General features: G+C 50.2%; 1 protein-coding gene across 5 annotated transcripts in view; it reads left to right on the forward strand.

The window, feature by feature from the left end:
- Nucleotides 1-23,162, forward strand: part of LOC149371278 (sialin-like) — an 82,023-nt gene that overhangs the window by 35,982 nt on the left and 22,879 nt on the right. For 4 of the 5 annotated variants that reach the window (XM_089564961.1, XM_089564967.1, XM_089564973.1 and 1 more), the window contains one exon: nucleotides 21,226-21,482. The exons of the other annotated variant lie outside the window; for it this stretch is intronic. In XM_089564961.1, coding sequence (XP_089421087.1) covers nucleotides 21,226-21,482 — 257 coding nt within the window. The remainder of the gene's footprint in view (nucleotides 1-21,225; nucleotides 21,483-23,162) is intronic. 5 annotated transcript variants of the gene reach the window in all.

Below are 23,162 nucleotides of genomic sequence, written 5' to 3' on the forward strand. Positions count from 1 at the left end.
AAATAGTGAACTGATGGTGAACACAAAACAAAAAAAAAATGTTTACCCACTTACTGCATACCGGTTGCATTACCCGAAACAAAGAGCTTATAAACAGATTACCAACTTGCATAATTTATTGACGCACGTGATAGGATAATAACAAATTTGAGTTTTACATGCGGAAATGAAAGACGCTGGAGTAGACGGCACGGGATTTGTCTCGACTGCCAGGTATTCTTTTACACACACCGAAATCTCACTGCAAGGGCATTTCTGCGTTTCATGCACACTGAATTCTAGCACAGCGGTTGAGATTGAACCCGAGACATTTACGTTCAGTAGGAGAACGTCATAGCCGCTCAAACGCTGCAGTGGCTCGTACTGAAGCGCCATTTAAACTTTACGCACGCTGGAGAGATAATCGAATTTAATTCACTTCGTGATCGGCTCCGGTGAATAATTCTTTTTGCAGTCGAGATTTATTCTTCTGACTCGTTCCCGGAGTGAAATATTGTGTTTCGGCATTTACACAAGACCTCTTCCTTTGTTATAGACGATATCCAAACATAAAGTCGTGCATAGGACGCACTCGTGGAAATCCTGGAGGGCGAACAAATTTCTTTTCGGCACGTATAGACTGCGCAGTGTGGGCGAATTTCGCGATCTATATTAGGGGCGGCTCAAGTGATTCCACACGGAGGCACTAACGGGGACTCCGCCTGGGGTCAGCCTAGGTAGAATAGCGCTTATTTAGAAATTTCACGATAAACTTGCGCTTGTTTGGGGATGGTGGAAGCCTCGTGAAAGCCAAACAGTTTGGTTTCTTGATGGTGGAGATAAATAAACGCCACACAAGGAACAAATCGCTCTGTCGTGTTTAAAAACGGCCAGCTTAAAAGTGGAAAGTTACATTGTTGGGTTAGTTGGTGACTGAACACATCCTAAACGCAAATACGCCTGTGTAAAAGTAAAACAACAGTAAGCTGTCCTTTACATCATCACCATCATCATCAGCCTGACTACGCCCACTCCATGCAGGGCAAAGGCCTCTCCCATGTCTCTCCAATTAACCCTTTCCTCTGCCAGTTGCGGCCACCGTATCCCCGCAAACTTCTTAATCTCATCCGCCCACCTAACTTTCTGCCGCCCCCTGCTACGTTTTCCTTCTCTTGGAACCCACTCCGTTACCCTTAAAGACCACCGGTTATCTTGCCTTCACATTACATGCCCTGTCCAAGCTCATTTCTTCCTCTTGATTTCGACCAGGATGTCATTAACTCGCGTTTGTTCCCTCACCCACTCCGTCCTCTTCCGATTCTCTTAACGTTACACCTATAATTTTCCTTTCCATAGCTCGCTGCGTTGTCCTTAACTTAAGCTGACCCCTCTTTGTTAGCCTCCACGTTTCTGACCGATAGGTGAGTACCGGTAAGAAACACCAGTTGTATATTTTTCTTTTGAGGGATATTGGTAAACTGCCATTCATGATCTGAGAGAACCTGCCATGTGCGCTCCACCCCATTCTTATTCTTCTTGTTATTTCCCTCTCATGATCTGTATCAGCTGTCGCTACCTGCCCTAAGTAGACGTATTCCCTTACTACTTCCAGCAGCTCGCTACCAATTGCGAACTGATGTTCTCTTGCTAGACTGTTGAACATTACTCTGGTTTTCTGCATGTTAGTTTTTAGCCCCACCGTTCTGCTCTGCCTGTCTAACTCATTACGCCTTTTTACAAAATCACTCTAAGCAGGAAGGAGTAAGAAGGGAGGTAAGCTGTCCTCTAGCTCACTGCCTTTTATATAAAGGGAGCTTAATTCCTTTTTATTCCTTCCTGCTGAGAGTGGTGCATTATGAAGCGACACAGCTCAAAAGAAACGGGACAGAAGAGAACAGACATGCACTCTGATGGTCGTTTGACTCGCGCTTTGGAGAAAACTTTATATTCAGTGATGTCGGTGATGAATACTCTTGTACAGCAGGCAAATGGCAAAACTAGAAGCTCAATTTTTCGCAATTAGCACCACCGGTAAGCAAGACCCCACGCTTATACGTAGCGCGCGCAGAAAACAAGGTGAAAAAAAAAATAAGAGTGCAACACTGTCGCTTGAGGTTTAAGCGAAAAATTTGAGCCCTTTTAACTTCTTTTGCTGTCAAAAAATTTACTAAACATGTGCAACTTTAAAAGTGAATTTTGATTGGTAATCATGTTTGAAGGTGTAGAGCAACAATAATGAGACCGCATTTTACGGCGCGCTAATTGTTAGGACAACTATTCGTTATATATCGAGGACATCAATTCAGTCCAACTGCGCTCTGTTTTTTCGCAGAGTTTACTTTCGTAACATTCCATTCGATTCTTAGCATCCGCCCGTCTGACTGACTGATTCCAGTGATAGTGAGGGCGTAGGGCAATGATGAAGTAAAAAAAAAGGGATTAACTGCAATTGGAGTGAAATAATTACATCACCCCCGCTGTCCGCGGATGGCAAAGCACCATATCGCCATACACTCACGTCGTAATATGGTATGCCATTATAGAAACAGCTATGTGCAAAACTCTTCGCGCTTGAAATGTGTGCCCGTCTGTCATGAGTGCTCGGCGATGTTCGTTAATATGTAGCGCCCCGTATTTACGTAAGCATTTCGAGACCAGGCAAATTAAACTGTTTAGAAATATAGTCTCGGTACCTGATTGCAACTGCGCTATGACCGCCCTGTCTACAAGAGTTTCACTGCAGTGTGGAACCACCCTGCTAACAAGTTTTCTTCATATTACTGGCACCAGAAAACACACCCAATGACACAATAAATTTCCGCGTAACACTGGTCCTCAGATGTATTTTAAAGCATAACTACGACAGAAAAGTGCGAGTGTCCCGACGAATCACTTGCGCAGCGGCGCAAACGAGATGGTTCCACGTGCACTGTCTTCTAGCGCTTCTGTCTTCTAGGATGCTGTCTTCTAGCGCCCCTTTGCGCCTCTGTTTACCTGAGTGTGGTTGATTGTGGTAGGTCATGGACGCGTTCTCCACGTGTTTTAATGCTGAAGTGCTCTGAACTTCTGAAGGACCTTGCAGTGTTCTAGTATCGTCACACTGAACGCGATTTTTTTTTTTACTCTCAGACAGCTATACAAGCCGGACGCCCATAAAATAATGTGGACTTTTGCTTCACGAGTTGCCTCTGTCTTTCCAACCCAACCGGCGGCTTAAACAGGATATCTTGAGAAGCAGAAAGTGAACCAATAAGTGAAACGTTAATCCAATAGTTAACGGAAACATCAATGAAACACGAGGATCGCACGAGGGTCGCTCACACTGGCTCAAGCCGTTCACCCAGGAAAACCTAGAACCATATCAGGCCATGGCTTGTATACCCATGTGAAGAACCAGGTGGATGCCTGGGTCACTGGAGTGCCGAAGCGGTGGCCAAATAGAGCATCCGCCTCACATTCGAGAGGTGCTGGGTTCGGCTGCCAGTGATTCCGGTTACCCACCAGTTTTCTAATGGTTACAAGGTTGCCCCGGTGTGGTGCTCGGCTCTTCTCGATGAAAAGCATTGGAAATGGGTCTAAGGCCAACCGACACTCAGAGGCAAAATCTAAAAATGTTACCTCTCTACATGTAAAGGTGGCATGGCTCTGAGTACAACATATATGCTTAATTAGTTTTAAAACGTATTCTCGAATTACTACCAGTAGCGTTCGTTACGCCCACCCATGAGTACCAGCGACAAGAAAAGTAGATGCACCGCGGATGCAAATTAAAACTTTTCTTCCTTCCAACTTGATATCGCAGGGCAAGTTCACTCAGTCGGCAGGTATACGATTGTTTGGCGGACGACCATTGCTGTGCTCCTGATTTCTGGGTTTCATTGTGGGGCGCTTCGACAGTAGAACCTTGAAGGCATCCAGTGTCGAACTTCATCTAGTTAGTAGTAAATATTAGAAAAAAAAACATAAAGCGAGAAAGGCAGGTACAAAAAGACACATGCAAAGCGCAGTGCCTTTTCGGCTTTGTCTTTGCTGTGCTGTTGCTTTCTCCACGATAGAAGGCCACGTGGTCCACATTCTTTTCCTTCTGATAATACAAAACGCTCTAGCATTAGTACTTGCTTCAAAAAAATCCTTGCTTTACGCGCCTCCTTGAGCTGTTTCTCCTGAGCGTGCTATATGTGGAAGCAGCCGAGTTCGGTGTATTGGAAAGTAAGTGACGGTGCCATCTGACAGGACGGGTCCCCTACGGAGCGGTCATGTCATATATCTCGGAACGAGAACTGCCGTAGACGATGGCATTGAGCCGGTTGGGGTACGGACCTGATCGCGCACAATGCTTCTCCGCAGCCGGCTCGTTCTCACTCTGTCACAAAGGAAACAACCCCGCTGGCACCAGTATTTGCTTTCAGGTTGAGTTCTTAAAGCTGTACTGATTACAAGTAATCAATTACTTGTAATGCGTTACGTTATGCGTTACGTAGTATACAGCAAATTGTCAACGCTTGTCTACACAACTTAAGAAGACGCAGTGGCCTATACGTTTTTAACGAAGGGCGTGGAATTGCTTTGGCGCAGTTAAGTATCAGAATTAAGTGACTATACTACTTAACTGCACCAAAGCTACTGTACACCCTTTGCTAAAAATATACAGATGACAGCAGTCATTGACTTGGTAGCCTGCAGGCAAAAAGTGAGTTTGCTCGAAACGTCGGCGGAATCGAGACGTCGTCTTGCAACGCTTTCGAACGAATATCGACGCAAACGATACGCCAAAGCTTTTTAACGATCTGGGTTCCAAAGTTGGTATCTTCGTTGCAAGAATTTCGCAAAATGGTGTGGTCCCAGGCAGTGCCTAGCGACTGGCCTGAGGCTAAGGATATTAAAGAGGAAAAGTGTTATGAATCTGTTTCCTCGGAATCGCAATCGATCATTGTCCAGTGGCAACATCAGGACACGTACCCTTTGAGTGAGCGTGACATATCGCCAAATTTTTCAGCTGACGAGTGTCAATATGAATGAAGATCGAGTTTCGCGTCCCAAATTTACCTCTGGGCAACCAGGAGCGCCAGGCTAATTCTGACCACCTGGAGAATTCGTACTTTGCATCCATAAAAATGGGGTCTCCGCGGCCGGCGGGAGCGAGTGATTCGAAACCGGTTTCTGCCGCCGGAAAAACCGGGTACACGCCTCTGGCCATGCCTCTGGCTCCCGCGTGGCCTTGGTACACCATGGCGGATCAAGAATTAGCACCACCGAGTGGCGAATTTTGCTCGCCCTTGACTTGCATTAGAATGAATCTTGAAACCACGCAAAAAGACTAGGGACGAAGAAGAAACCAACCAGACAGAGCACGGAACTTCAACTGAGTTTATCACACATGTGCGTCACATTTCTACATTCATCACAATCACACACTAACCTAACCAACGACCATCCCGTAACACTGGTGCGCTGCTGTGTGCGGGACAGCATATTATCCAGATATGTAAACTCTTTATCAGATAGCTTAACCAAGGTTTTGCTGACTGAAGAGCCGGATTCCTTCTTAATACGATAAGCTTCGTACACTTATCTACTTGGTTTATACGCGAAAATTTTTAAAATTGCCGTTTCGCGGAACCGAGGCGTGCAACCACGGCAGTGGCGACAATGGTCGGCGAGTATGCGTGTATGTGTGCGCGCGCGTTTGTGCAGGTGAGGGGGAAGTGGGGGTGAATATGAAACAAAACAAAACAAAAAAAGAACCGAGACTTGTAAGGAGTAACTGTAACATTGCGCCATGGTGTTCAGATATGGCAGCTGCACACGCGCTCGCCAATGTGCCCAGTCGAGCACCCACTATCTGCACTTGCAAACTGCGCAGGCGGGCACGAGGTGCTTGGTCCGTTCAGAATAGTCATCTGGGCTTAAGTCTCACTCTCTCTGAGTCTCAGTGTCAAATAACTGTCAGAATGATGGGACAGAAAACTGCGCTGACTTCACCGGAAACAATGGCTCAGCGCGCATCGCAATATCCTGTTATCGCGGGAAACCAGCGCCCATGCAGGGGTATATATAGTTAGATCACGTCTGAGCGCCGGAATAGCATTAGAGTAGAGCCGTGCCGGCAAGCGCACCAGTCCTCTTTTGTGCACTTGTCTTTCACCAATCACAACCCAGTTGAAACATGCGACGCTGTACCCCATCTTATCTCTCGGTGCCATCACGACAATGGCAGCGGAAACGCGCTCCGCACCTCACTGTCACCCTGCTGCGTGAATGACGAGTGAGGAAAGGGTGAAGAAGAGCAGCGATCTACAGGTGCGGATGACGGTGACTTCCACTGACATTTCCCGTGGGACATGTACTCCAGTAGAGATAACGAGTTGTCTGTCTCTCCTGACCAGTCGGAATTCCACATTTGCTGTTGCATACTTTATTGAAGAAGGCGGATCGCGGTCTGCGGGGTTCGTTGTGCCCTAGCACGACACGTGTCGTCGCAATAAAAGAGAGCTTAGGGAGGAAAAACTGAAGAAGTACGGAAACGATGTTTCTGCGAATGTGTCTCTTAAACCAAGTCACAAAAGCTTGTGGAGTAGCGGGGCTCTAAGAGTAATAAAAACTGCATTTTCCGGCATCCAATGTATGCATATTGCAAAAGAAAATGAGGGGTCATTGCTGTGCAAGCTGAAATGCAGGATGTGCGCTTGTACTACATACCATGAGTAGGACTGGTTCTACATGGCAGCTGTGTCTTGTAAACTTTGCCAATGGTTTCATATGTGAGGAAACATTTTCCTAGAGCTAATTTGGCGGGGCTTACGACAGGGACAGGGCTGCGCTAATCTCTGTTCTCGGTCCCGTCAAAGTGGTTTACTGTTTATGGTGGTTTAACGTCCCAAAGCGACTCAGGCTATGAGGGACGCCGTAGTAGAGGGCTCCGGAAATTTCTACCACTTGGGGTTCTTTAGCGTGCACTGACTTCGCAGAGTACTAGAATTTCGCCTCCATCGTAATTCGACCGCCGCGGCCGGGATCGAACCCGCATCTTTCCGGTCATCAGCAGCCGAGCTCCAGAACCCACCCGTGTACCCGTTTAGCACCTGGTGCGACATATATATATATATATAACAAACACCGGTTAAAAGTTCTCGAAGCAAAAATTGTATTTCCTTGAAGAGAAGTTTATTGAACTGATTATTCGTACAAAGGGACCATAGTCCCTCACAAAGACAAAAACAACAAGGCAGCGACTAGTGTCGCTCGGCACAAACAAGCTATGAAACAAGAACACGACGACGACTGCTGTCGCCGTTCACACAAAATCATTCACAGCACAGAATGTTCAAAGGGTCCATAATGTCCAACATTATCAGCAGCCACATATAGAAAACATACGAGTCAAGGTTGCTCACGGCATAAGTTAACACGCGCAATGAAACGACTTCAAATGAGCATGGGCGTGTTGTGAGAAGAGTAAGTGATTTAAACTGCTTTTTCATGTGTAACATAATGCGAATTTTCGTTTCGTTCTCTCTTTTAGTCACTAAATATTATTATTCCTGGACAAACATTATCTTTTAGTTACTAAATATTATTATTCCTGGACAAACATTATGCATTTATTAAAACTACAAAAGGCCTGTGAAGACTACGATTAGCACATATCAGCAAAGAGAGCATGGGAAACTAGTTGAGAATATGGAGACCAACGCGCTAAGAAAACTGGTTTTAAGGGGGAAAATGGTGCAGTAACTTTCTTCTTTCTCTGTGGACACCTCAATCGCGCCGCAAGAGAAGGGAGGAAGGTGGGATTGAAAGAAGAAAGAGAGAGAAAAAAAAGGGGAGTGTGTAGCAGCTCAGGATCCTGCTCGAGAACGCGACTTGTTTTAGTCAGGAAGGATCAGCGTTCGGATACGCCATTAACTATAGCAATCGAAACAATCCCAGAGCGGGCAAAGAAATATGCAGAACTGTAGCTAGGCAGGACACTGGCAAGCTCTCCAAGGAAACAAAGAACCTTATGAAGACAGGACAGAACTTCCCAACTAGAGCTTCCCCGAAGTTTTCAACCCCATAGGGGGGAACAAGGAAAACAAAAATTGAATCGGTGACATATTCCTAACATCTTCGCTGCAGTTAAACTGCGAAATCACGAGAAACTCAAAGATGATGGGTTAACCTTCGAACTAATGCGACGGAAGCGAGCAACCTCAGTGCCCATTTTTCCCTCTCTGCCCCGCTCTTGCAGGCACCGCTGTGAAAGCATATCAGTTTTCGGACATCGACCTTGGGCTAAGCAAGTCTCATGCACTCTCGTCTGCACGATATTGTAACGTAACGTTGCAAAGAAGTCTCCTGCGCCGAGGAACAACGGCAGCCAGTCAGGTCAGCACGAGACGGAGCAGAGTCACTTCGTCTTTCTCCAATGGCCCGTTGCGTTCTTCCTCATCTTCTAAGAAAGGCATGTGTCATTGCCCCCCTTGTTTGCAGCATCGCCTCGATGCGGCCGACTAGGAGCATACTGGTGAGCTACGGGCTGACAGATAGTGGGCTAGGTTGGTTCAGGAGGAGCACAACACAAAACGGGGCACTATCAGTCTCCAGATCGGTCAGCAGGGCGGCCGTGGTAGGGTTTCATTCGGACGACGTGTACAACGTCAGTGAGCTTGCGTCGTCTGCGGCTTGAGGGGTCTCGGGTGGCAGATTCTATTTCATAAGTAACGTCACTGATGCGGCGGAGGACACGGTATGGTCCGAAGTACCGGCGCAGTAATTTTTCAGACAGTCCGCGATGGCGAACGGGTGTCCAAATCCATACATAGTCTCCAGGCTCGTAGGAAACGAAGCGCCGTCCCTGGTTGTAGCGATCATCGTCTAGTTGCTGTTGTAGGTATATGCGCTGCCGTGCCAGCTGCCGCGCTTCTTCTGCACGCTGAGCAAAACTAGCGACGTCCATATCAAGTTCACTTTCACAGTCGGGGTATACGGGCAACATCGTATCCAGGGGAGTGGTTACTCGGCGGCCGAAGACAAGCTCGAAGGGAGAAATCCGCGTCGTCTCTTGAAGTGCCGTATTGTATGCGAACGTGGCGTATGGGAGAATTTGATCCCAGGTCTTATGCTCTATATCCACGTACATGGACAGCATGTCGGCCAGAGTTCTGTTTTGCCGTTCCACCAGGCCGTTAGTCTGCGGGTGGTACGCCGTGGCCCGTCTATGGCTAGTGTGTGTAAGATTCAGCACTGCCTTAGTCAGGCGGGCCGTAAAAGCTGCCCCACGGTCGGTAATAATAATAGCCGGGGCGCCATGGCGCAATACGATGTCGTGAACAAAGAATGCTGCGACTTCGGTGGCAGTTCCATTTGTGAGCGACGCGGTCTCAGAATACCGGGTCAGGTAATCCGTCGCGACAACAATCCAACGCTTTCCATTAGTAGACTTTGGAAAAGGGCCAAGAAGATCCATTCCCACTTGTTGGAAAGGAGTTTTCGGTGGAGCAATAGGTTGAAGAAATCCGGCTGGTTTCATGGGGGGAGATTTTCGACGTTGACAGTCACGGCAGGTTTTAACATAAGATCGTAGTGAAGGTAATAATTTCGGCCAATAATACTTCGCCCGAATTCTGGCAAACGTGCGACTAACTCCCAAGTGGCCGGCGGATGGTTCGTCGTGACAAGCGCTCAAGATGTCAGGCCGTAGGTTCATAGGTACTACGAGTAGGAATGTATCTTGTGATCTTTCAAAATTGCGCTTGTAGAGAACCCCACTTCGTAAAGTGTATGACTGCAAGCCACGACGAAAAACAGGCGGTACCCGACCACCGCGGCCTTCTAGGTACTCGATGAGCGGCGCCAGCTCCTGGTCCTTGCGTTGAAGGTCAGCCATATGGGATTGAGTAATGGCCCCAATGAAGGGAAAATCGTTGGCGTTTTCCACTGCAGCGGAGTCTAAGGGCGCGCGTGATAAGCAATCTGCGTCTTGGTGTTTGAGTCCCGACTTATAAACAACGGTAACATCATACTCTTGAAGACGAAGGCTCCATCGAGCCAAGCCTCCAGACGGGTCTTTGAGACTGGCCAGCCAGCACAGCGAATGATGGTCGCTGACAATACGGAAGGGTCGTCCATACAGGTATGGTCGAAACTTGCTTATGGCCCAGATTACCGCAAGACACTCCTTCTCCGTCGTTGAATAGTTCGCCTCCGATCGGGATAGTGTTCGACTCGCGTAAGCTATAACTCGTTCTACGCCATCTTGCCACTGGATAAGTACAGCCCCAAGGCCAACGTTGCTGGCATCAGTGTGGACGTCAGTCGCTGCGTTTTCATCGAAATGGGCAAGTATGGGGGGCCTGTGGAGGCGGCTTCGGAGCTCCTGGAAAGCTTGTTCTTGATCGCCTCCCCACAGGAAGGGTATGTCCTCTCTGGTTAGGGCTGTCAATGGTTCAGCTATCTCGGAGAAATCTTGGACGAAGCGTCGGTAGTAAGAGCAAAGGCCCAGAAATCACCGAAGTGCCTTTTTATCGCTGGGACGTAGAAAACTTGACACTGCGGTAGTCTTGTCGGGATCAGGGAGAACGCCCTGTGCACTGACAACATGGCCGAGAAAGCGAAGTTCTTTGAAAGCGAAATGGCATTTCTCCGGCTTGATCGTTAATTGTGCGCCTTTGAGTGCTTGAAGCACAATGCGCAACCGGTCCAGGTGTTGCTCGAAAGTAGGCGAGAAAACGACGACATCATCTAAGTACACTAAGCACGACTGCCACTTCAGACCTGATAAAACCGTGTCCATCATACGTTGGAACGTGGCCGGCGCAGAGCAAAGACCAAACGGAAGCACCTTAAACTCGTATAGGCCGTCGGGCGTCACAAATGCAGTCTTCTCTCGGTCTCTCTGATCTACCTCGATTTGCCAGTATCCGCTTTTGAGGTCTAATGAGGAGAAGTAGCTGGCATCGCGTAGACGGTCGAGGGTATCATCAATCCTGGGGAGCGGATAGACGTCCTTTTTGGTCACGTTGTTTAGTTTCCGGTAATCGACACAGAATCTCAGGGGGCCTTTCTTCTTGACGAGGACTACTGGCGACGCCCATGGGCTCGTCGAAGGCTGGATTACGTCGTCCGCAAGCATCTCATCCACTTGCGTTTGAATGGCTTCACGTTCCTTAAGAGAAACCCGGTACGGGCGTTGGCATACCGGTAACGTGGCCTCATCGGTTATGATGCGGTGCTTGGCGACAGGAGTACGACCGACCTTGGAGCCAGTGGCGAAGCAGTCTGTGAAATCAGTCAGAAGAGCCGAAAGAAGATTCCTTTGATCGGGCGTCAAGTCCGGGCTAATTTTAACGGTTTGAAGGAGACGGCAAGATGTAGCCTCCTCTTGAGGGTTGGCCCCGGCGGTGCATAAACGAGGCGAGGCAGTTACGTCGTGAAGGAAGGCAACAGCCGTTTCCTTGGCGAGGTGCCGCATCTCCTTAGCAAAATTCGTCAGGAGGACAGTAGCACAACCGTTATGAAGTTGAACGAGTCCTCGAGCAACGGCTATCTCCTTCTCGAGAAGTAGCGGGAGGTGCCCATCCGCGATGCCCACGTAGCCGTGAAACAAGTCACGACGCACAAGAACAAGCACACTAGACCGTGCTGGCACCATCACGTCATCGTCGACAATACGCAGAACGTTGAGTTCCGGATCCTCGATTTCAATGCGCTCCACGGCCCGTTTCGTCGAGAACGTTACACGCGCTTCTTTCAGGTCAATGACAGCGCCGTTAGTCTGCAGGAAGTCTAGGCCAAGGATCAAGTCTTTCGAACACTCGCGAAGTACGACGAATTCTCCGACATACACAAAACCCCGGATGCCGACACGCGCTGTGCACTTGCCTACAGGGGTAATCAAGTGACTCCCCGCCGTGCGAATTTTCGGGCCGGACCAGTGCGTCAAAACTTTCTTCAATTCGCGGGCGAGGCCGGGGCTCATTACCGAGTAATCAGCACCGGTGTCTAGTAACGCCGTTACATCGGCTCCATCAATCTTTACGCGCAAATCGGAGGTAGTGTGTTGGATGCTGTCGCCACCTGTTCCAAGCGGAATGTCGTCGTATCGGTCGAAGGTAGCCCGTCTGATGCTGTTGCTACCTGACCCCAGCGAAATCTTGTCGAGTCGACGTGACGAGGACGGAGGATCTTCACATTTCGCGACATCAGCGACCCTGCTGATGTCGCTGACATTAGTTTTCCCGGCGAGGGCTGGGAGAGCGTCGGCGTCGGGGATAGCTCGGACTTGAGGAACGGTAGCTTGTCGGGGACGTAGACCGACGCTCTTGGTAGCCGGACGTAACAGGATGCTGTTGCGCAGCAAGGTGGCTTGCGATTTCAGTAGGCCGCTCGCCATTTTGAGGGCAGGGGTCGTCCGGTGCGAAACCCCGCAGGCCGACGCAGCGGTACGGGCACGCCCGGTAGAGGTGACCTGCTTCACCGCAATGGAAGCAGAGGGGCCGACGGTCGCGGGCCCGCCATACTTGACTCTTACGGGGTCGCTGATAGGTTGGTGGAGGGGTGTAGCGAGGAGGACCCTGCGGCTCCATTGCTGGAGCTGCGGTGTTGATACTGTGGTCCTGCGTGGGAGCCCTACGTAGGGCGGACGCGTAGGTGGGTCTCGCGTCGAGCTGGTAGGAAATGTCAGGAACTCGCTCAGCTGCCATACGCACCGCGTCCCGGACGACTTCAGCTAGTGATGGAAAGGACGGCGTGTTGCAAGGCATCCGGAGTGCTTGCAGTTCTTCTCGCACGACAGAACGGACGAGCTTGCGTAGTGCATCCATATCGCTACCGCCCAGCATAGGTAGTGCGTCGGACCCAATGATGTTCACGTCGCGATTGTATTGACGAACCCGGTGTTGCAGCGTCGTCTCCATGGTGGTAGCCTCACTGAGGATCCATAACTAGGAACGGTAGCCTGTTCCTTTCACTGAGGAACTCACTTAGGAACTCCGCAACAGTGCGCGGTGGGCTGCGCACAAGTCCTGCGAAAAGTTATTGCTTCACGCCCCGCATCAGGTGGCGCAGCTTTTTGTCTTCTGGCATCTGTGGGTCTGCGCGCTTGAAAAGACGCGTCATGTCCTCATAAAACATGCGCACGCTCTCGTTTTGGCGCTGGTTACGCGAGTGCAGCGCAGCTTCTGCTCGCTCCCGGCGGTCGGCGCTTGGAAAACTGGCCTTCAAGTCACGACAGAAGGCTTCCCAGGATGGAAAGGAAGCCTCATGGTTTTCAAACCATGTCCGCGCCGACTCTTCAAGAGCAAAGTAGACGTTGTGGAGAATTACGCTCATCGGTCCACCCGTCATAACGCGCCACACGCTCGAAGGCCTTGTCATGCCGGGAAACCCGCCCGGATTCCAATTCTGCCGGCCGCTAACTTTCTCCTGCGAGCGTCCCTTTTTACAAGCCCTGGTGCTGCGCCGAAAGGCACGCGCCCTAACGCTCCCTGACAAGCCACGATGCTGCGCCGTACGGCAGCGGAGTCCTAGGAGAAGCATCTGCAAGCAACACGCCTGGACCTGTCGCAAGAGGCCAGACAGCGAGGCGCCAGATTCCTTCTCTCCCGGACGCCACCGCGCGCGGCAAAATTTGAAGCGGTTGGCCCGCGCGATCGCTGATTGGTCCTTTCGGACTGCCGTCGAGTGCTGCCTTTGGATTGGCCAGTTCTGAGGGGCCACCGTTCCTCAGGCTATAAAAGCCCCAACGCTGCAGCTTGGAGGTGTGTGACGGAGTGACCGAGTGACCGACCCACCGTGAGTCGAGTGCTGCTCACGAGTGGAGTCGGGTGGTGTGACGTGCTGGTGGCTCGCTATTCGTCGATGTGCGAGAACAGTCGCGTTGCGTAGCTCTCGGCCCCCGTGCCGATGTTGAACTATATTATGTCCTGTACATAGTGTATAAAGCGTTTTCTTAGTCTCACCGACGCCTGACTCGGAGTCTTCGCTACCGCTAAGAGAGCTGGCAACGCTCAGTCACGAAACGGGTGGCGAGCGCAACGGGACCACCTCTATGGCACAACATTGGATGGCAGCTATGGGATCGACCGACATCAGCTACCTCGGCGCGGTGAGTGCCTGAAGTTTTCCTCAAACGCCAGACTTTCTCTAACACAGGTTATAGTAGCTTAGAGAAAGAATTGGTGTAGCATTGCGTTAACCTTGTGTGTTTCAAGCCTAGGAAGAGTGTTTTGAAAACCAAGGGATGCTGAAGGGGTAAACAAGGCAGTGTGTGAAATTCTTGCGCGTACCGAACTAGTAGCGATATAGTAGTGTACGGCAAGTAGTTTCTAAAAGGGCAAACAGCAAGAGGCAGTGTGAACGATGGAGAGTACAAGGTTAAAGAACTTCTCCAAATTTGTGAGGAGTTGGGCATTGATTTGGGCTCAACAAAAAGAAAGAAAGCGATCCTTGAGGTCATGAGGACTGCGGACGTGACGGCTGAGGAGGCCGAAGAGGCCTGGGCTGATATCAATGAAAGGCGTGAACGGGAGGAAAAGAGAGAAAATGAACGTCGCGAGGAGGAGATGCGGGAGCGCCAGGCGCTTAGAGAGCACGAGGTTAAAATGAAAGAGCTGGAGCTCCGAAAAACCTCGCCAGCGCCCAGTCTTGCTTCTACGACGGTTCCCTCTAACGCTCCAAAAATACGCGACCAACTGCCGCCCTTTGTAGTCGGCGAGGATATGGCTAAATACCTCGTTAAATTTGAGCATGTGTGCGAACGGAATGACATTGAGCGATCCCTCTGGGCACAGAATCTGTTAGCCTTGCTTCCCGGGGAGGCATCTGACGTGATAACTTGCTTATCGAAAGAGGCGTTTGAGAGCTACAGTGATGTGAAGGAAGCGCTATTGCGAAAGTACAAACTGTCTCCCGAAGCTTTCCGTCAGAGGTTCCGGTATGCACAGAAGGGCAGGGAGTCACATGTTGACTTCGCGTTTCGTCTAAAAGCCGACCTGGTTGAATGGCTGAAAGGCGAAGAGGTTTACGACGACCGCGATAAAGTCGTCGAATGCATCGCGTTAGAACAATTCTACCGTTGCATTGATGAGGATGTCAAACTCTGGCTGCAAGATAGGCTAAAGGAGGTTAAGCTAGACAAGGCAGCAGAATTAGCTGGAGAGTATTACCTCCGCCGCAGCTTGCACAGCAGGGCAGTGCGTGTAGAAAAAGCAGATAAGAGAGACGGGTTTTCAAGGAAGCCCGACGAACGGAAGCAAATCAAGCGTCGCGAGTTTCGGAAAGACGAGTCCCTTACCAAAGAAACTGCGAAGGAAGGGCAGAATGCATCTCAGAATGCTAGCGATGGTCCCAAGCAGCGAAACGATGCGACGCGTTCTTTTGAAAAACGGAAGCCGTTAATCTGCTACAACTGCAAAAAGCAAGGGCACATCGCGGCGAACTGCCAAGAGAAAGTTGCTTTTGCAACGATACGGGAAACAAACAAAAACATGCGACTGTTGGAGCCCTACATGCAGGAAATTAAAGTAAACGGCAAGAAGTGCAGAGCACTTCGGGACTCGGCAGCAACTATGGACGTCGTCCACCCGTTTTTCGTCTCCTCTAGTGACTTTACAGGAGAATGCGCTTGGATACGGCAAGTGGCCGAGGATGAGAGTGTCTGCTTACCGATCGCAGCGGTCATCATTGAAGGAGAGTTTGGAAAACTTAAAACAGAAGCCGCTGTGTCTGCCGCCCTTCCGGAGCACTTCCCCTACCTGTTCTCAAATAGCTCGGAGCAGATGCTGAAGGATCAGGGCAAATCATTCTTTGCCGACGTGGCGTACATGGCCCTCACGCGATCCAAAGCGCGCCAACTGTCGAGGGAACTGGACTTTGAGTCGGTGAACGAACAGCGGTGCGGCACGCGGAGCGATCAAGGTAACTTGAGTGGCGGGCAGACACGGGAGATGCAGAGCTCGGAGACTGGCTTGGGAGAGCGTGGTTTGGACGAGACTGAGAGTGATACGTGCACTGCTAGCCGCGATCTAGACACGACGCCGCAGTTAGGCGACGCGGGCTCCATACTCGCTCCGGTTTCTGCCGGCTGGCAGGAGCTGGCCGCAGTTAAAAAGGAAACGCTCATTCGCGAGCAGCAGCAAGATTGCTCAATAGCCGATCTGATGAAGAGCGTCAAACTGGGAGTGGAGAAAAAGAGGGTTTCATTTTACGAGAGATCTGGCTTATTGTATCGCTGCTACACCGATAAGCAGGGACGCAAATATGAGCAGATTTTGATCCCTCGAAAATATCGCTGTCAGTTACTGGAACTCGCGCACGAAAATGCGTGGGCAGGGCATCTTGGCTTAAAAAAGACCAAGGCTAGATTGGCTCAGGAGTTTTATTGGCCGTATTGTTGGAAGGATGTCGAACAATTCGTGCGATCTTGCGAAACCTGCCAGAGAGTGGGCAAATCCACTGACAAGTGGAAGGCGCCGATGAAGTTAGTGCCAGTCATAACAGAACCTTTTCGGCGACTGGTAATTGATATTGTAGGTCCTCTGCCAGAATCAACGAACGGGTGTAGGTATGTTCTGACGGCCCTGTGCGTCGCGACCAAGTTCCCGGAGGCGGTACCACTTAAGGAGCTAAATTCTTCCCAGGTCGTGGACGCTCTGCTCTCAATGTTCGCACGCGTCGGGTTCCCTTCTGAGATCCAGTGCGACAATGGCAGCGTCTTCACCAGCTGCCTAACTTCTACCTTTTTGGAAAGATGTGGCATTAAAGTGGTGCACAGTTCTATCCATCACCCGCAATCTAATCCAGTAGAGCGAATGCATTCGGTGCTGAAGCGCATATTGAGAGCCCTGTGCTTTGAGCGTCACTGTGACTGGGAGGCCTGCATTCCCGCCGCTATGTTCGCCTTGAGGTCTGCTCCCCATGAGAGCACAGGCTTTAGCCCCGCGGAGCTCGTGTATGGCCGAAGCCTTAGAACTCCGCTGCGCATGTTGCGAGAGTCTTGGGAAGGCAGTGATGACGACCCAAATGTAGTCTCCTACGTCCTCGACCTTCTTCAGAGGCTCGGGAAAGCAAAAGATATTGTAGAGAGGCACATGAAGGCGGCGCAAATCTTGTCAAAGAAATATTACGACAAGTCAGCAAAAAAACGCACCTTCGAAGTGGGTAGTCAAGTGATGTTGCTGCGTCCGTCGAAGAAAAACAAGCTCGAGGTTCACTGGGAAGGACCCGCGAAGGTTGTATCGAAGCTTTCCGATACCAACTACGAAGTGAAATTAGGGAGACGGCCCAACAAAATTTATCACAGCAACTTGATGAAGCCCTACATTCAGCGTCACGCGATTGTAAGCATGACGATAAATGCTGCCGATGAGGAAGGGGCGGAAATCCTGACGACAGCTGACATGAAAGATTGTGGTTTAGAGCTAATGTTGGAACAGCTGACTTTAGACGCGCGTCTAAGTACCACCCAAAAGGAGGATTTAAAGGGAATAGTTTCCGAGTTTAAGGAGGTTTTTTCGAACCGTCCCGGAAAGACCACGGTCTTAGAGCACGACATCGAGCTAACATCTGAGCAACCGATCCGCAGTAAACCGTATCGTTGTTCACCCGTGCAGAAAAAAAAATCATGGCTGAGGAGATTCAGCGCATGCGTGACTTGGGGGTTATAGTGCCAAGTGAGAGCGACTACACATCGCCCCTGATACTTGTCCAGGTTCCGGGAAAGGATCCGAGGCCATGCGTCGATTATCGGCGTCTGAACGCGATCACCCGAGATCAGACATATCCGATACCGAACCTAGAAGAAAGAGTGGAGACGGTGTCGAAGTCAAATTATATATCTACGCTAGACCTCGTGCGAGGCTATTGGCAAGTACCCCTTACGGAACGGGCTAGCCGTTGCGCCGCGTTCGTTTCCCCGTTCGGAACCTTCCGCCCACTCATGCTGAGCTTCGGACTTAAAAACGCGCCGTATTGTTTCTCTAGCCTGATGGACAGAGTGCTTCATGGTTTGGGCGAGTTTGCATTGCCATACCTCGACGATGTTGCCATCTTTTCGGACACTTGGGAAGAACATCTCGAGCACTTGCGAGTTGTATTGTGCAGGTTGAAAGAGGCAGGCCTCACTGTGAAACCAGCTAAATGTCACGTAGGTTGCGGTGAGGTGACTTATTTGGGCCATGTGGTGGGGCGCGGCCGGCGTAGACCTTCCGACATCAAGGTAGCCGCTATTGTAAACTATCCCCGGCCAACCACTAAGACGGATATAAGGGCTTTTTTAGGTTTAGCTGGATATTACCAACACTATGTGAGAGACTACTCTGACCTTGCCAGCCCGCTAACAGACGCGCTTCGAAAATCGGAGCCCGTTAAGGTGACGTGGGACTCGAAGAAAGAAAATGCGTTCCAAATGTTGAAACAAGCATTGAGCCATAAGCCGGTTCTAACGGCGCCAGACTTTTCGAAAGGTTTCATCATTCAATGTGACGCGAGTGATCGCGGAATAGGAGCGGTGCTATGCCAAGAAGAGGCTAGTGGTCATGAACGACCAATTTTGTATTTGAGTCGAAAACTAAGTTGTAGGGAAGAGGCATACAGCACCTCTGAAAAAGAGTGCGCCTGCCTTGTGTGGGCAGTTCAGAAGCTGGCTTGTTATGTCTCCGGTTCTAAGTTTGTTGTGGAAACGGACCATTGCCCCCTAACCTGGTTAAGTAACATGTCGTCTAAAAGCGGCCGTTTGCTGAGGTCGAGCATGACCCTCCAGCAGCACAATCTGGTTGTCCGCTATAAGAAGGGAAGGTTGAACGCGAACGCCGATGCTCTAAGTCGTGCATTCTAGGCCTCGCTTCTTTCAGTGACCTCCTCGTTACTTACCTTCTCTCGCTTTGCAGCAAACTATCATGATCGAAGGAAGAAAGGGGCAAAAATGAATGACCTCATTTGCTTCCTCAGTAGTGTGTTTTCGGTCCAAATGATTTCAAGGGGACCAATCTTATTTTCATTATTATTGTTGATTATTAAGTGCTCCTGCTATTTTGATGTGTTGACACTTTGCAAAATGGTTGTTTGAACCTTGTGTACCAGATCGTACACATGCCTTTTGTTGCAGCGGGAATAAACGGGGACATCAATTTAGTTAGGTTAATTTGGATTATGGCTTCGTCTGGTGTTTGATGGGAGACAGAGGGCACTTGCTTGTGTTGGGTGTTGCCTTTTGCCGGTCGGTTTTGTAGTCTGCAGAACGACCAACCATGACCAGTGGCGAGAAGCAAGAGGATCGGAACGACCTCAGCGAAGCTGGTCGAGGTGCCTTGGCGACAACGAGGTCAACAGAGCTCCTGGCCTGCGAGTGGGACCTGGTTCTCGTGAAGTTACCTGGACTGGACGTGAACTTGGAAGAGCCTGACGAAGATGCGCGCCTGGCATCCGAGCCACGTGGAAGCAGCTCGTCTTCCCGGCGCCTTATCTGATGGCGGGGATGCTGTCATGCCGGGAAACCCGCCCGGATTCCAATTCTGCCGGCCGCTAACTTTCTCCTGCGAGCGTCCCTTTTTACAAGCCCTGGTGCTGCGCCGAAAGGCACGCGCCCTAACGCTCCCTGACAAGCCACGATGCTGCGCCGTACGGCAGCGGAGTCCTAGGAGAAGCATCTGCAAGCAACACGCCTGGACCTGTCGCAAGAGGCCAGACAGCGAGGCGCCAGATTCCTTCTCTCCCGGACGCCACCGCGCGCGGCAAAATTTGAAGCGGTTGGCCCGCGCGATCGCTGATTGGTCCTTTCGGACTGCCGTCGAGTGCTGCCTTTGGATTGGCCAGTTCTGAGGGGCCACCGTTCCTCAGGCTATAAAAGCCCCAACGCTGCAGCTTGGAGGTGTGTGACGGAGTGACCGAGTGACCGACCCACCGTGAGTCGAGTGCTGCTCACGAGTGGAGTCGGGTGGTGTGACGTGCTGGTGGCTCGCTATTCGTCGATGTGCGAGAACAGTCGCGTTGCGTAGCTCTCGGCCCCCGTGCCGATGTTGAACTATATTATGTCCTGTACCTAGTGTATAAAGCGTTTTCTTAGTCTCACCGACGCCTGACTCGGAGTCTTCGCTACCGCTAAGAGAGCTGGCAACGCTCAGTCACGAAACGGGTGGCGAGCGCAACGGGACCACCTCTATGGCACAACAGCCTCAAGCCAGTCCTCGGCGTCCTCGAACACGTCTCCAGGAAAAGACGGTGGTGTTCGCGGCTGATGGCAGAGGATGTTTGCGGGAAGCCTACTTTCAGATGTCATTGCCGCAGGTGTTACAGGGGCCCGAGGCTGCGTCGTCCTGGTAGCGGCCGGAAGGGGTCCAAATTCCGGGGGCTCTCCACGTAGGCGGCGGCCGAGGCGCTGATGTACCGGAGTAAGCTTCGTAGTGCGAGGTAGATTATGCGCTGGAAGCGTACCCGGCACTGCCTCCACCAGATTTGTAACGTAACGTTACAAAGAAGTCTCCTGCGCCGAGGAACACCGGCAGCCAGTCAGGTCAGCACGAGACGGAGCAGAGTCACTTCGTCTTTCTCCAATGGCCCGTTGCGTTCTTCCTCATCTTCTAAGGAAGGCATGTGTCAATATAATGCTACGCAGGAATTTCCCGTACTTACGTCTGCATGATGTAAGACTAAGCAGGACTTTTCAGTACTCTGTTATGCATCCCATGAGGCTAAGCAGGACACTCCCCTACTATCGTCTGTGATACGCAAGGCTAAGAACTTTTTTGTACTCTTGTCTACGTCACAAAAAGGATAATCAGAACTTTCTCGTACCCTCCTCTGCATCACACAAGCACAATCAACACTTACCGGTAGTCTCGTCTGCATGATACAAGACTAAGCAGGACTTTCCCGCACTCTGATGTGCATCCCACAAGGCTAAGCAAGACATTCCCCTACTATCGTCTGTGATACGCAAGGCTAAGAACTTTCTTGTACTCTTGTCTACGTCACAAAAAGGACAAACAGAACTTTCTCGTACTCTCCTCTGCATCACACAAGGACAATCAGCACTTACCGGTAGTTTCGTCTGCATGATACAAGACTAAGCAGGACTTTCCCGCACTCTGATGTGCATCCCACAAGCCTAAGGAGGACATTCCCCCTACTCTCGTCTGTAATATGCAAGGCTCAGCAGAACTTTCTCGTACCCTAGTCTGCATCAGACAAGGACAGTCAGTACTGTCCCGTATTCTCTTCTTCATGATACAAGGCTAAGCAGGACCGTTCCGTACTCTTGCCGGCATGCAGGAGCGAGCATGGCCAGCAGCTGTGGAGGTTCAGACGGCTGCTCGGTGCAGTGCCGCTACGTGCTCATCGTGCTGGGCTTCCTGGGGCTGGCCAACGTGTACGGCATGCGGGTCAACCTCAACGTGGCGCTGGTCGCCATGGTCAACCACACGGCCGTCCAGGAGATCACCAAGCCCAGCGACTGCCCCCTTCCCGGCAGCCACCTGCACGGAGGAGCAGCCACGACTCCGGCCAACACGACCCACCCCAACAACCACGTAAGCGTTGCTCCTACTGATGATGATGATGATGATGTCCTCAGGCTTAATGGCACATACCCACGGCGGGGGATTGGCCAGGGTGCTCCTACTCCTTTTGCGCCTCTTCGTTTTCTTCGAATGGCAGTGGAGACTGCCAGCATGACCGATGCGAAAGGTCAAAAATGGATGGCCGATGTGTCTAGCAGGAACATCTGAATGGATTGAATAATGGATTTTTATTCGCCAAAGCAACACTTCGAGCCATGAGGTGTCTTGTCATGGTGGGCTCCGAAATAATTTCTACCCCCTGGGGTTCTTCAACTTGCACGGATAGCTCGGTAAACGGGTGTTTCTCCATTTCACAATCAATTAAAATGCCGCCTGCCATGAAGTGGATGGAAGGTGCACACTTTTGTTCAGTTTGCGAACGAAATAGCCACTAAGCTAAAATCGACGGATGTGTCCATCATAGGAAAGTTCTGAGGTCAATGCCGCTGCGAGAATAGAATTAGCTGGAATTACAGAGGAGAAGGGCCCTATACAGGGTGTTTCCCCTAAGACTTTTTACTATTTTTACCACCTGGGGTTAAAGAATACCAGGTGGCCGGAATTTCCGGAGCCCTTCACGGCATCCCTCATAGCCTGAGCCGCTTTGGGACGTTGAACCCACATAAATCAAACCAAACTATTTTTAAAAATAGACTGAGTTAGAAGCGCGCTTTTTTCGGCATAGCATCCTCAGCGGTGTAGTACATCAGAATACAGCTAAGATGTGCTAACACGCAGGCTGGTTAAATAGTATAGTATAGTTAGGTTTTTAACTATTACTGTTAGGCTACTTAATTACTGAGGGGCGTATAGCACGCCATAATAATATTCATACAAGTTTTTATAATTTCGAAAAACGTGATTACCCTAGCTCGTATGGTTCGACAAAATTTGGCTACATCATGCCAAAAAACATGCGCTTTCGAGAACGTTGCAGGCAAAGCCACCTCTCCAGTACACATGCCTCTTCAAAAATAGCCAATATTCGCTGGGTCACACCGCCGAGGGTAACTGCGTTTTCGAAATTTTAAAAACTGCTATGGATATTACTTATGGTGGGCTACACGCCTTTCAGTAATTAAGGATCCTAACAGTAATAGTTAAAAAGCTAACCATTCAGTATTAGTTAACCAGCCTGCTACTTAGCACGTGCTAGCTGTACTCTGATGTACTACACCGCTGACAATGCTATGTCGAAAAAAAAAAACAGTTTTATAACTCGAACAACCTATTTTTAAAAATTTGTTGCAAAATTTTACGTGGAACACCCTGTATAGCTGTAGTTCGAGCTCCTCAACATGAGGCCAGATACGAGGGTGTGACAGGCTTTTTTCCTTCGTCCTGCGGTGGAATTCATCCTCCTGACAGTAATGATCATACGGCGGTGACGCTATTGGCTAAAACGAAGAGGCCACTAGGTTGGTTATTGAGCTTAGGACATAGTGTACAAACCGCAACACGTGCAAAGCAGCTCCGCAGCCGTCGTGCTGCGGACCTGCGCGAGTGCTGTTTTAAATTTAAACTTGCGTACAGAGGCACACGAAAGTGATCAGGACGCGCTAAACGGTATTCTAGCGCAACATTTAAACTGTTTATTGTTGCCAGATAAGGAATTTATTTGCCTAACTGGATTATTGAAAGAAATGTTAG

The sequence above is a fragment of the Amblyomma mixtum genome, chromosome 1, assembly GCF_055824585.1.
Source record: "Amblyomma mixtum isolate Tamu chromosome 1, ASM5582458v1, whole genome shotgun sequence".
Lineage (NCBI taxonomy): Eukaryota > Metazoa > Arthropoda > Arachnida > Ixodida > Ixodidae > Amblyomma > Amblyomma mixtum.